We start from the raw sequence: 15,567 nt of genomic DNA, 5'->3' as shown, positions 1-15,567 counted from the left end.
CAAGGCAAGATATACAATTTTATACACAAGAACTAAAAGATGATAGGCAATAAAAACAGACACTAAACTCCAAGCCTTAAATAGGCCTATCAGGCACAAGCAAAAATTCTCACTTTTCCAAAATCCACACTCTGGGCCCTTCAAAACCGCCCTTTCTTCAAGACATGTAGAACAGTCAGCAAGGCCACCTGAGGACTATGATGAGGGAAGTGTTTTTAAAATGTGTTCCCCATCAATACAAACCAAACCGAGAACTAAAAGTCAATGAAAACCCAGCCATACAATCCCACTGGCAAGATCGAGACCTCTGATAGGGCCCTCTCAAAGAACAGACTGTGTGAGCACCTGCGGGGGACAGAGCGCCAGCACCATGGAGTGCTGTAACCAGTAGACTCATTTGAGGAGTCAGGATCAGATGCCAAGACAGGTGGGAAAATAAAGAGTAGGTGTTTGACTCCTGGCCTTGCTGGACGAAGGAAAAGCGTAGTTATCCAGTTGATTGTGGGTGGTGACATTTTGAGAAAATTAGAAACAAAATCAGACTGTTTAAAGTCTCAAGCAGCAGGGAACCTTGGAGAAAGAAGGTGTGAGCGCCATAAAAAGCCAAAGGTAAAGGAAACAAATTATACCCCGGAAAAAGCCACTTGGCTCCTTCCATTTTGAAAACACTGGCAGACTAGAGTGTTAGAGAATGAAACTCAAATGCAGTGCGTGGTAACTCTCCAACCCCGGATCCACAGAACAAACCTTCACCTACACACACACACACACACACACACACACACACACACAATCCTGTTTAATTTGAAAAAAAGCCTGCCAACCCTGGATGAAAAGCATTCGCAATGGCCTCGAGGAGGCAGCTCTCAGAGTGTGAGAGCTGGTAGCTGAGGACCTAGTGCTGGTAGCAGATGTTGAGCAAGATCAACAGCAACACCACCCTTCACTTCACTGAATGTCATTCCCGTCCATGGCTTCAGTTCTCACCAGTGTGGCAATGACTATCCAGGTCACGTGTTCAGCTGTGACCTCTCCCCTGAGCTTTAGTCCCACGTATCCAATTTCTACTCTATGTCTGCACAAAGATGGCACAAGGGTACCTCAACATCCCCATGTGCAAATTGAACCTGTCATCTTTCCTCACACCTGGTCCTCTTCCAGAATGCCTGTCAGGAGATGGCTCCCTCATCTATTTAATTGTACAAGCCAAAACCCAAGAGTCGCTGTGGATGCATCCTGTGCTTGTGCTGTGCTTAGTTGCTCAGTCGTGTCCGACTCTTTGTGACCCCGTGGACTGTAGCCCACCAGGCTCCTCTGTCCATGGGGATTCTCTGGGCAAAAATACTGGAGTGGGTTGCCATGCCCTCCTCCAGGGGATCTTCCCAACCCAGTGATCAAACCCAGGTCTCCTGCATTGCAGACAGGTTCTTCACTGTTTGAGCCACCTAACTGCTGAATTTTTAGCATCAAGCTTCATCAGTCTTCACTAAGTTCTCCATTCTGTCCACTTATCTTCATTCATTTTCTACCATCACCTTAGTCTTTCTCAGTTACCATCTTGTTTCATCTTGACTACTATTCTAGCCTCCTAATAGGCATCTCACATTCACTCTTAACACTCCAGACTGTTCCTTATATAGAGCTTCACAAATCCTTTCATGTTTTTCCATTGCTCTTAGGCTAAGGAGCAGAATTATTATCCTGGCCACAAAGATTTTAATAGTCTGGTCCCTACATACTCAGTATCAGCAGTATCAGCAGAACTCTACTTTTTATTCTAACGTCACACCATACAATTTCTTTCACCTCTTGGAATACATTGTCTCTTCCTGGAACAGAATCTTTGCTGCAACAATTGCTTCTTAAAATTCTCTTCTGAGCTGACCCATTCTCGCTCTTCAAATATCACCTTAAATGTCACTTCCTTAGGAAAGCTTCAAGGTAATGCACTCAAACTGGATTGCATCCCCTTTTTACGCTATCATAGAACTTCATACATTTCCTTCCTAGCACTTCTGACAGTAGAGGAATATGTGTCTTTTTGTTTCACATTTATTTCCCCTTCCAGGCAGACTATAAGTTCCATGGGTGCGGTGACCACTACTGTTTTTGTTTTTGTTTGTTTTAATCACTGTGGACAAAGCTGTTCCCCAGGACCCAGATACTGCTCAAGTCAGTTCAGTTCAGTTCAGTTGCTCAGTTGTGTCCGACTCTTTGCGACCCCATGAATCACAGCACGCCAGGCCTCCCTGTCCATCACCAACTCCCGGAGTTCACTCAAACTCACATCCATCGAGTCAGTGACGCCATCCAGCCATCTCATCCTCTGTCGTCCCCTTCTCCGCCTGCCCCCAATCCCTCCCAGCATCAGAGTCTTTTCCAATGAGTCAACTCTTCTCATGAAGTGGCCAAAGTACTGGAGTTTCAGCTTTAGCATCATTCCTTCCAAAGAAATCCCAGGGCTGATCTCCTTTAGGATGGACTGGTTGGATCTCCTTGCAGTCCAAGGGACTCCAAGAGTCTTCTCCAACACCACATTTCAAAAGCATCAATTCTTTGGCGTTCAGCTTTCTTCACAGTCCAACTCTTACATCCATACAAGTCACAGGCATTTAATTAATATTTTTCTACTGTATTAAGGAATAAATGGAAACTGATGCCCAAAGGCTCCATGTGTAAGAAAGCCAGTGGGCTGCCATCCCCTTGTTCATTCACATAGTAGCTCTTGTTTGAATACTGAACACCGACTGACTGCCTGATGGCTTGTTGACTGAGACTGTATTGATGGACTGAGCAAGTTTTATCTGTGCACATCTATTTGGGCCATGGGGAATCTTAGCTGGGTGGTTAGTAACCTATCTTTCTTCAGCTTACTCTTCTTCAGTGTCCAACTGGGTCAACACAGTCAGGCCACAGAGTGATAAAGCCGGATCCAGCTCCTCATGTCTAAGCTTAGGGAGATTATGGTGGTCTTGGCCTGGAGAGGAGGAAAGGGGACTTGAGCTCCACACCTGCCTCAACAGTGAGGTCGATTACAACTGACCTGTGGAGTGTCTATGCCTGTAAAGATGTGAGCGAGAAACCTGGTTATGTGGGTCAGAGGTCATCCTTAAGAGGGTACAAGAGCTAGTTGTGCCAATAAGGGCAGGGCTCCTAATTTCTTGCTTGGCATCCCACATGTGAGCCACCTCCTCAGTGACATTTCTCCCTTCACACCATGACAGGAAGCTACCTGGATAACTCAGGCTACAACCTTTCTATTATGAAGGAGTTTGGACTAGTACAGTCTCAAGAAACTTCTTAAGTTGGATATAAAATAGGTTCACCTGATAACTACATCATCTTCTACATGAGGAATATTTAAAGTCACAAGTGTCTAGGCTGAGCTGAGATAAGAACCCATAAAATGCATGAAAAGATCCAAATGACTAGTGTCTGCAAATGAATCCCAAAAATATTTTCTACACTCTTTTGGTATGTCTAGGTCTGATCAAATCAGGAAAACCAGATGTTAAGAGAGAGAAGAAAGAAAAAAAAAAAAAAAAAGAAAGCACCACAAACAAATTGTCTGACGATTTTACAAAAACAAAAATGAAATTAGATCATTCATTTCTCAAAATTCCACAGTGCCAATTCTGATCTAAGTGGGGCTGCTTATCTGAAATTCTACAATGATCATAGTTAAGGCCAAATCCCCTTTCCACAGAAGATGTAGAGAGCTTTGCTTTATTTTGGTAATAATATTAACTAATACACTGGAGCATTTTAGAATTTATAAATCATGGTCACATGCATTCTATCACTGGGGCTGTTCAAAATTCTGGGAGGTTGTATGAGAACATGTTATTGCCATGTTAATAGAGCAATTGAGGAAACTAAGACTCAGAGAATTTTACAAAGGATAGTGTATTACTTTTACACCTGAGACTTAACAGCCAAATCCTGTCCTCTTTCCATTACTCCACACTACCATTTTCTTTGTTTTAGTGTACTGTTTAAAAATAGCCATTGATTGAGCTAAAAAAAAAATCTGTCAAATATGTACATTTGTGTTATGAAAATAATGATTTATCAAAGTTATCACCAAACAAAAGTTATCAACTTTCTGCATTTTTCCACTGTTTTATAATTCAGTGTTAATTTGGTCTACATAGAGCGTATAATAAAAACAACAACTCCTGCTACAGAAATGTGAACTATGAAACCGAAATCTGGTCTGTTTCTACTTCTGTGTGTTTGGGAGATAAGTTAATAGTTCCCGGCCAGTAAGTTTCCATTTTGGTTCGTTTAAAAAGGTTACGCCACTGTTTTCTTTCTAAGATGAATTTTTGCATTTTCATTTTTTAAAATATTTTTATTCATCAAGCAACTGATCAAAAAATATTTACTCTCAGTCCTATGCTGGTATCTGAGGCAGACATGGTTGGATAAGGGCCATTGTACTCACCAGTTGTTTAAAATGGCATGGGAGGCTGGGCACACCAGAAGCCAGCAGCTTACAGCAGGTCCACGCATAGCAACATATTAGGGCATCGATGCTGAATACAGGGAAGGGAGAGGGAGAGCGAAGAGTCAGCGGAGCTGCAGGAGAGAGGAACTAAGCTATTTGTGGAAGTTAGAATCTCAGCCACTTGCTGAGCGAGAACAGAAGTGCCCAATAAATATATAACCCCGACGGTGGGACTTGGGCCATTAGGTCAGTTTTGTTTTCACTGTTACTTCCGTTGTCTTCCTTTACTATCTGAAGGATGGCTGAGGGCTATAGAAGATGTCCTTGGACAAGATTCTTTTTCATTGGCTGACTATAAAACATTTTCTTTTACAACATTTCTACTTCCAAAATACATAGGTAATTATCTTCTCATTCACTCTCCCGACCAGGCCCAAAAAAGTAGGGCCAAGCAGGTTATGTCTCTTCTCACCGGGAAGCTGACATCCTGGGGATACGCACTTGCATGTTGTCATCAGGGGAACAAGCCCCCTTCTTGTCTTCTTTCTACTCTGGGCTTTTGCTCCATTGACAAGAGTGTGTGTGTTTGTGTGTGTGTGTGTGTGTGTGTGTGTGTGTGTGTGTGTTTGCATAAGCACACTTGTGTGATTTGTTTTGAATTATTTCATTATAATATTCTCTTATTCATTATAATGTTCTTATACATACTTCTAAATGGTGGAAACAGCGGACACAAACATCACAGAAAACTGACTGTAGAATCTTGAGATTCAATGCAAAAGCCTCACAGTTTCCCCCAGGTTCATATACAAAACTAAAAATCTTGTTCATAACTACATGACACTTTATCCAAAATCTTAGTTCTAGAAACGTTCCAACACAGCTGGACTGTTTCAAGGCTGCAAAGAATTCCTAACAGCACCTGTCATCGCCAGATTTGGGTCATCTCTTCATAAGTGCAAGTTGATATGTGAAGTGGAGACCTTCCCTCAGAGCCCCCCCAGTTTCTTAGACTATTTGGATCCTTATTTATCGCAAGGTTGAAAATGAAAGTCACTCAGTCATGTCTGACTCTTTGTGACCCTATGGACTGTAGCCTGCCAGGCTTCTCTGTCCATGGAATTATAACCTACAATATCTTTTACTCTGCTCTTTTCTCCAGGAGACAACTTCCAGGATCATACCTGTGGGAAAAACATTGGACTTGGCTCATTGGGAATTCCATCCCAAGAAACAATCCCTGGCTAAAGGCCAGCCTTAGTGGAAGGTCACTACTTTCTATCTGGATCCCTTTTATTTCCATCAAAACCCATTAATCTGAATCTCTTTCCATCACCAGAAGTTTTGTTTTCCAGCCAATGGTCACATATACCCCAGACAATTGCTTTCATTAAGTGTGCCTCTTCCTGGCTACCCAATGACTTCTGCTTCTAATTGGCACAAACTTCCTCCACCTAAAGAAATTCTGCCCACTTCCCACTAGGGAACTGATGAAGGTCACTACAAGGTAACTCTGTTTTTCCCTGTCTAAATATTTGGGAGAAATTTTTGTACAAAATACACCATCAAGAAAGTGAACAGACATCCCACAGAATGGGAGAAAATATATGCAAATCATATATCTAGTAAGGGGCTAGTATCCTGAATATATAAAGAAAACTTACAACTGAACAACAAAAAGAAAACAACCCAAATAGAGAAATGGTCAAATGGTTTGACTAGAAATTTCTCTAAAGAAGATATAAAAATGGTCAATAAGCAAATGAAAAGATGCTCAACATCATTAGTCATTTGGGAAACAAATCAAAACCATGAGACGCCACTTTATACCCACAAGAATGGCTCTAGTAAACAAACAAAAAACAAAAAGTAGCAAGTGTCTCTGAGAATGTGGAGAATCTGGAACCTTCATACATTGCTAGTGAGAATGTAAAATGGTGCAGCAGCTCTGGAAAACAGTCTGGTGCTCCTCAAAAAGTCAAACATAAAATTGCTATTCGACCCAGAAATTCAACTCCTAGGTAAACCCAGGAGAATTGAAAATAAACAAACAAAAATTCAAACAAAAACTTATTACACAAGTGTTCACAGTAACATTATTCATTAAGAGCCAGAAATTGGAAACAACCCCAGTATCCATCAACTGACAAAACAAAACATAGTATATACACATATGAGGATCAGTCATGTCCGACACCTCATGACCCTGTGGACTGTAGCCCACCAGGCTTCTCTGTCCATGGAATTTCCCAGGCGAGAATACTGGAGTGAGTAGCCATTTCCTACTCCAGGGGATCATCTTCTCGACCCAGGGATTGAACCCACGTCTCTTGTGTCTCCTGCATTGGCAGGTGGATTCTTTATCACTGTGCCACCTGGGAATCCCATTAGTATATACATACCATGGGACATTATTCAACCATAAAAAGGAATTAAGTACTGATACATGATATAACATGGATGAGCTCTAAAAACTTTAAGTAAAAGCAGCCAGTCACAAAAGGCCTCACTGTGTTTGATTTCTTGATATGAAATATCTACAATAGACAAATTCATAGAGACAGAAAGCAGATCAGGTCACCAGGGGCTCAGGGAAGAGGAAAATGGGGAGCAAATGCTTGATGGGCACAGAGTTTCTCTTCAAGGTGATAAAAATGCTCTGGAATTAAATAGTGGTAACAGTACATTACATCGTAAATGTACTAAAAGCCACCGAATTGTGCACTTTACAGTGGTTAAAATGGTGGATTTTATCTAAACGTAATAAAAAATGTTTTAAAGAAAGAAACTTAAAGAAGTACAATAAAAATCAGATGGGACTAAAAGTCCTTTCTTACTCATTTTTCAGTTTGTTTTCTTAGAAATCACCATATATAGGGAAAACTACGCTTTGGAAATTCAGGCATGTGATGAGCTTAAAAGCAAAACAAACAGACAACAAAAACAACAACAACAACAAAAAAAAAACACAGGGATTTCAGAGTTGGTTCTAGCCTTGAATTTAAGAGCAGCATCACCCTGGGGAAGTCTCTTCATTTCCCTGGGCTCTGGTTACCTCAGATGACACCCTGATGTCCACCTGCCCAACGTACAGGCGAGGCCTGGTCTGGATCCAAGAACTACATAGAAAGGCCATGAGTCAGTTCTGAGCCTGACTCATCATGAGACGGGTTAATGGTAGAGTGGGGGGTGCGGGGTGGGGGGTGGGCAATCCACAGTTTTTCCTAAAATTTCCCCTGAACAATCCTCATTTGTGGGCAAAATGCTCAAGAATGCTATTTTTAAAGGGTGACGATGCTTGGTTAAAATGTTCTCAGAAGAAGGGGAGGTACGGACCGAGAGAAATTTGCCCAAACCACAAGGCCTCCGAACTCTAGTCCACATCACCAGCAACAGCCCTAATGAGCTCTGTGCTGGACTCTCCAAATTGAATTACATAATACATTTCCGTTTCATTTCATGAATCACAACTTGGGATACAATGTTCCTGGGTTGCAGTTGATATATTTCAGAGATTACCAAAGATTTCAAAAAGAAAAATCTATTTTATTAAATTCATATGTAAAATGTCTGTATGTCAGCCAACTTATTTATTTCAAATTTGGGATTTTCTTAAACGCTATAGTTAGAGCTCAACGTCAAGAGAGTTCCCGATAAACTCACTTATGAATGGTAAAAAGGCAGTTGCCCCCGGATTTTTCATTTCTTCTGACAGCTCAGTTCCTGGCCGATGATGGTGGGTTTTATTTCAGCTGCCCCTGTTGGAGTCCCTTTGCGGTTGAAAGTGAGAATGAGTGGTTAAAGCCTCAGAACACGGACCAGGGGAAGTGAAACTTGTATGGAGAACTAGGTGACAGTTTAGTTCGCCATAACGCTAAGCCCCATGCTTAAATGTTAACTCCTCTGTGGATGGCAGCATCGATGGCATCTGGGGTGCTCACTCCCCTTTGCTCAGTACATCATAGGAGTTAGAGCACCAGTTCTGGAATCAGAAAGACAAGTTCAAATCCTAGCTCAGCTGTTGTTAGCTCTGCAGCTTTGGGAAGGTTATTTAATCTCCCTAAGCTTCAGTGTAGTAAGCTGTAATATGGGAATAATAATAGCACATAATAATAATAATAATGCCATAGAGCTGTTACAGTGGCTAACTACACGCGGTACTCGGAGCAAATAGCACAGTGCCTAGCACACGGCAAGTGCTCAGTAAACATCAATTGTGTATTAATGTTGTTTTCCTACCTTAGAAGCAGCAACTCTGAATTACATATTGAGTTTTGGCATATCCAGCATCTCCCCAGTCTCCACTCGTTTTCCAAACTTACAATCTGGTTCACTTTTGTGAAAGCTCGTCCTCTTTGAGATGTGACCTGCTGTACCCTGTTAATTCATGTATTCATTCATCATTTATTTAATATTTCCTGACTATTGTCCATGTGCCAAACAGAAAGTTAAACATTAGGGGAACAAAGTTGAGAAAAACAAAATAGAGTTTCTTCCCTCCAGGTTCTAACTGAGGAGACAAGATTGAGATGAACAGGAACTGGTTCTGGAGAGTGCTGAATGTGACGAAGCTGCTGCAAAAGCAAAGGGAAAGGCCTTCTGAACCAGACTGGGTCGTGGGTGAGCTCCGTCTTCCCCACCAGGCGGCTGTGTGGGTGAAACAAAAACCAGAGTGGAAATGGAACAGGGCTGTGAGTGGAGGAGACAGACTCGTTGAGCAGATGGAGATTCATCACCATGAAGTAGCTGAGATCAGGTGGAGAGAACTTCAGTTTTAAATGTCACTCCAACAGTTGTAACCCCATTTTATAGAGGAGGAAATGGAGGCCCAGAGAGATTTGTCAACCTGATCCAAGATCATACGGGGGCTTCTCTGGTGGCACAGCAGTAAAGAATCCACCTGCAATGCAGGAGCCACAGAAGCCGTGGGTTGGATCCTGGGTCAGGAAGATCCCCTAGAGGAGGGCATGGCAACCCACTCCGGTATTCTTGCCTGGAGAATCCCATGGACAGAAGAGCCTGGAGGGCTACAGTCCATGAGGTCACAGGGAGTCAGAAACAACTGAAGCAACCTAGAACACACACGCAAGATCACACAGCTGGTAGTTAATGGCAGAGGTGTGACTTGAGCCCAGAGCTGACTCTTTCCATAGGACCATACCGCATTCCCCTTACTCTATCACGCCTTCTACAAAGAAGCCTGCGATTGGCATTGATTAGAAGTCTAAAGAGGTTTCCTGGTCTTTTGGACTAACATACGTTGCACAGTCATCATTGAATGGTATATGGATGTCTAATCTCAGTTTCTTCCAGAGCAGTAACGAGTACGTGATAAGCCATTTGAATGGTCCTGGCAATTCCTTTCGGCCTACATTCTCACACCCTAGCTTAAATTTCTCTAACACAACGCAGGTGTGGCAGGACATTTTCAACTCTTACTACGGAAGACAAAAACAATCGTTAGCTTATAAAAGAATACTATTGCTCTATTAGCATGTTTGGCTTTTTCTCTTTTTAACCCCTAATTACCTTATTTATGAATAGGATAAGATCTTTTCTTTATCTAAACTCACTGGAGTTAACAACTGTGATGATGGATCTTGCCAAAGACCAAGTTCACAGTGCTGAGGGGTTAGTGTGTGTGTGTCCGTGTCCTACAGGCTCTGCCCTCAGGGTGACACCTCACCTTACACTCGCATTGCATTTGTAGTTTATGAGGTCTTGTGCTTCCTCTATGTTCTTTTGATGTTCACAGCAACTCTGGGAGGAAAATACGATCATTTTTCCCCGTGTCCACTCCACAGAGTGCTTAGGGGATGGTCACAGCGTGACAAGGGCCAGCACTGACCCCCATGGCCTGCACCCCAGACCGTTCTGTTCCCTGCACTGCGCTCTCTCCTAATTGCTCTGTTCATTTTGTACCTGTGAGGGTTAACTGGGAACACAGGAGTTCTGTTAAATATCACAGTAGTTAGTACATTTTAATCCTGATCCCCTAGCCTACTGTAGCTGCTGTAAAATATATGGCAATAATTTCCTGAGGCAGAGTAATGTACAAGGAATGTCAGGCCAGCCTCTGGGCATATTTGCCTTAGCTCGGTTTTATTAAAGTGAAACTTTTATTAAGGCATGTGGTGAATTGAGCAATCGGCATGATTCATGCCGTTATAAACCCATTGCTACACTCACAATAAATCAATGAGCCATTGTCGTACATTTGCTGTGGAGTTGGTAGAAACAAGGAAAAAATCAATATGGGGATATTATTCAGACCATATGAAAGTATTAAAGTGTATTCTGTGTGTATTAAACCTGGCCAAACCATATTTCATGTGTACTTTTTTTTTTTCCATAAAGATCTCTGTTAGTATCCTCTACCTTATATTATTTGCTAATCCATATGCTGTTGTGAAATAATTAGAGGAAATATTTTAAATTCCATGTAAGTCTTTATGATTTTTAAAGTGCATTTCATAATGATGAATTTACATAATAAAATTGTCCTGAGGACAAAGCATTCAGAATATTAACAATGAGACTCGTCCGTTACAAACATACTATAGCCATAACTGTATCACTAAAAAAAATAATAATAATAAACCAACAGGAGGAAGTGATTTGAGCCAGAGAAAGGGCACTTTTCATGATCTCCCTGCTCGATGGGGACAATCACTGAGCCAGCCACAATCTCCATGTAGCTGGAAATTATTACTGTATCTCCGTTTACCTGGAACCTCCTCTGGTTGTTGAAATCCATATCAGTGACAGACGTCTCCCTTTAGGGCTGCAGTGTGTGATCACCTGTGTTTCTGGATTAGGAACTTTCAGGTTCCCCTGGAGGCTGATATGAGTTGGTCACAAGAAAAGGTATAGCTACATCTGGCTTCAAACGCAAGCTGCAATACCACTGAGATCACTCTCTGGTTTGGGTGGTGGGGAGCTGAGTTATTCATGGCCATCTTAGTCACTTACAGCGGTTTCTGTGGTGCTCTAATGATTTCTGAAGCAAAGGTTGGATTTCACAAAACACCTTTGTAATGCCCATAGGGTTCAAGGCCCTCTACTAGGCACGAAAGGAAAGGCATGTGAACGTGCCCTGGTGCTAAGTTCAGCTGGGCCATCTCTAACAAGTGCTTTAAGTAGAGAGGGTCATGGAGACTGAGAGGAGGCAGAGACAGTTCCAACTGGAGAGACTGAGATTCTGGAAGAAATTCTGAAGGATGCTTTCAACTTCAACAGGCTTAACACATGAACCAATAATATTTTCCCTGTCCTCGAGTTGTAGGCTATAGGCAGCTGGCTACCCAAGGGCTATTTTTGGGAGTAACAGAATCAGTAGCTCCACATAATTGAAAGTCCATTGGGAGTCTCCTTATTGACATCATTTTACATTTTCCAATAGCAGAAGAGATCCAAATGAATAATCCAGGCACCCCGGACATGTAAAGAATTTTGTGACAAGCCTTGTAATTAAAACAATTATGTTCATTCTCTGATGGAAAGCTTCCTATGGAATTTGTTTTTATTTTTTATGTATGACAGGCTTAATAAAAATACTATTCTAAATACTAACCTAATACTATTACTAACCTAATACTAATACTAATCTAATACTAACCTAAACTCGTTAAAACTGAGGGATTTAATTTTGTTTGATTTCAAAAGAAACAGGAGGTAGAGAGAGCAAAAATAATCAGGAAAGCTGAGTAAATGAGTTGACCCCACAGAAAACATAGGTCAAAGAAGCTAGAACTGAGCATCCCTTTTGCCAGCTCACTCCCGGCTCTGCTAATGAGTGTGATAACTCCAGTGCTCCCAGTATACAGGCTGAACGGGCTGGTTTTTTTGCTGCCTTCCATGTTTTCACCTGGAGCCAAAGCTGTTGATGACAGGGAGCTTCAGTGGAGAGACCAGAGTGCCTGCGATACAGTCTTTGGCTGTGCTGTGGTATGCGCGTCTTTCAGGGCATATGGTCGGAGACGATCCATCATGGCCTATGATGTCAGATTATCCACTGAGACTGCAGAGATTGCAGAAATGCACTGAGATGCAGATAATGGTATTTCCAGTTGTTGTGATAGACCAGATTGATCCTGGGAAGGAGTAACGGGTCGAGCACTGTGGGATGATATATGTGTGCAAAGTCACTAGATTGGGGCATGGCAAACGGAGAAGGAAATGGCAACCCACTCCAGTACTCTTGTCTGGAGAATCCCATGGACAGAGGAGCCTGATGGGCTATAGTCCATGGGGTCGCAAAGAGTGAGGACAGGACTGAGTGACCAACACACACACACATAAACACAAACTGAGCTCTCAGCGAATTTTGCAGTTCTTTCCTTTCTGGAGGTTTTTCAGCAGGCAGCCTGGTCACCATCCAAAACCCTATGGTCAGCCACTCCGCAGAGCTCAGCCCCACAGGCTGGGAGTCCCAGGTCACTGCAGGGTTCCCCGGGCCGCCCCTGGCTCCTCCAGCTAAGCTATCCTCTTCTTGCTACACCCCTACTAGCTCCATAACCAGAGGATCATTTAGAGGGCTGTCTTCAGCTCTTTCCTCTCCAGGTTTAATTACCCCAATCATTTTACTCTAAATCTTTATTTTGTTTCACCTTTTCTATCCTTCATTAGTGCTCATTTGTTTTTTAATTTTTTTTTTTTTCCTTAGACTGTTCCTCTGAATCCTCTATATTCTTCTTGGAATCTTCTGGCCTCCAGTGCTGGGTTGAGAATACACAGGAACTTAACACAGTGGGAAATGACCCCATTTAAGAAGTATTCATGAGAATCCATGTGCTCCTGACCCTGGCTAGATACTGGGTGTACAAAAAAGCAGAATAGCATGGAAGAAAGATGACTTTCAAAATCAAACAGATGTGGGTTCAAATAGATGCTTTGCCACTTACTAAGCTATTGTGGTCTTCGTTTCTCCATCTGTACCAGAACCAAGTTTAAAGTACTTACCACAGTGCTTGACACGTGGGCACCCAATGCATGAAATCCGTCATACCTACTAGTATTTCTCAGATGTAACCTAGACCCTCACTGAGTACATGTTTCTTGGGCTCATGATCTTTTGAGAACATGCTCCACATTGAGAACATGCTTTTGCTCCACGTTGCTGAATTATCTTCAAATTTGTTTAAATAATTGAAATGAGATTTTGGAAGGGATTTACTGAGCCAGAGCCATGAGTCCAACAAACAGCCTCAGTGTTGATTAAAACTCAGTGAAGTTCTCTTTTTGTCCTTAAATCTTGTCTCTCAGAGACCATCCAGACCTTGATCTTATTCCCAGCCTCACCCCGTATCCCCTTCTCCACCCTGGGCCAGTGGTGAAGGACTAAAGGCTGAGGGTGTTGGTCAGTAAGCCTTGGCAATTGTTTGAATGGACTTTCCCCTCCCAATCATATGCTTATTTTAATAGAGGACAGTATAAGACCTCACTGCCCTTCAGACACTGAGGAAGGAAGGTTTCTTGGCAGATCTACAGGCCGTGGCCCACCCTAGGCCAAGTGAATCAGAATCTCCAGGCAGAGACACAGGAATCTGCTTTTAACAAGTCATCAGGCAAGTTATAAATCTGAACAAGTCATTTATAAACAGTGACTGTGCATCCCCATGTCTTTCAAAAGTGTCGTTTGGGGAAAAAGAAATGTAAAGTGAGATATACACTGTCAGAGAGTTTACAACTCTATTTGCAAATTAAATCTAAAATATGTGTGTAATGTATACATGTGAATGTGTGTGTGTGTGTGTGTGTGTGTGTGTGTATATATATGCACAGGGATGTGTATACACACACATGAACATACATACTTATACATAGAACCATCTCACCAAGCAAATTAGTCATCAAAAGTGATATCAGGGACTTCCCTGGTGGTCCAGTGGCTAAGACTCTATGCTCCCAAAGAAGGGGACCCAGGTTTGATCCCTGGTCAGGGAACTAGATCCCACATGCCACAACTGAAAGATTCCACAAGCCACAGTGAAAACCCAGTACAGCCAAATAAATAAAGAATAAAATATTTCCATGTGGCACGAGCAGTAAAGAATCCACCTGCCAATTCAGGAGACATAAGAGATTGGGTTCGATCCCTGGATCAGGAAGATCCACTGGAGGAGGGCATGGCAGCCCACTCCAATATTCTTGCCTGGAGATTCCCATGGACAGAGGAGCCTGGTGAGCTACAGTCCATGCGGTCACAAAGACTCAGACATGATTGAAGCGACTTAGCACAGCACACACACAAAAAAGCAAGATCAGCATGAGTAAAATGCACAGAAATAATATTCCCCAAAGACAGGACTAGAATGGCATTCAGAAGGAATGTGCACGAATTTTCAACCCTTGTTATTATTGAAATAGTCAAATACTCACACAGGTAAAATAAATAGTGCAGTGAACCCTCTGGATCTGTCACTAATTGTCTGTAATTTTGCCCAACTTTTCATCTATCTTCCTCATCATTTCTCCCCACTCCCCACCCCTGCAGAGAGCACTCAAGCCCTGTCCTAGATCCTAAACTGACTATCTCCCATCCATGACCAGAACATATTAGTTTGTTCTATGGCTACAACTGTTCTGTGGAGGACAGGTCCACCGACCACACTTGGAGCAGAAGCACACACCAACATCAGCTCACACAACTTCACAAAGACAAGACTGGAAAGATTTCAGGCAAGGACAGTTAGAAAATGGTTAGTGGGGTTTCTAGAAAAGGATATTCTAGTTTTAAACAAAGGAAAGAAAATTACTGACTTAACCATGGAGAACAACAATATTACAATACTTCTGTATCATACAACTTTTTGGTGAATTTGTACTGTTCAGAGAATTACTGTTATCTAATATTTAGCTTACTTTTGAGGTGGCTGTATGAGTAATTGGTCTTAGTTCTGTATACAAAAAAAAAAAAGAATAAATAGGAAAAAATAAATTTTGACCTCAAAAAAAAAAAATGGGACTGAACTATAACCTTTATCATTATGACATATTAAATTTTTAGATATTATGAAAATAATGTATGGCTGTCACATAAATTTTCTGTAATAGAAAAAGAATTCCATACAAGTTATTTAATTTCTCTAGTGTCTTTTGTCCCTTCTGTGTCTCTC

At 42.0% G+C, this 15,567-nt stretch overlaps 1 protein-coding gene across 1 annotated transcript in view; it reads right to left on the bottom strand.

Moving 5' to 3' along the window:
• The window catches only part of OSR1 (odd-skipped related transcription factor 1), a 163,999-nt gene extending 159,399 nt beyond the window's left edge, over positions 1-4,600 (bottom strand). Inside the window, 1 exon segment of the mRNA XM_019970662.2 lies at positions 4,448-4,600. Coding sequence (XP_019826221.2) covers positions 4,448-4,515 — 68 coding nt within the window. The 5' untranslated portion in view covers positions 4,516-4,600.
• Positions 4,601-15,567: the final 10,967 nt, after the last annotated feature.

This window comes from Bos indicus, chromosome 11 (assembly GCF_029378745.1).
Source record: "Bos indicus isolate NIAB-ARS_2022 breed Sahiwal x Tharparkar chromosome 11, NIAB-ARS_B.indTharparkar_mat_pri_1.0, whole genome shotgun sequence".
Taxonomy (NCBI): domain Eukaryota; kingdom Metazoa; phylum Chordata; class Mammalia; order Artiodactyla; family Bovidae; genus Bos; species Bos indicus.
This window is presented reverse-complemented; position numbering and strand designations above follow the sequence as displayed.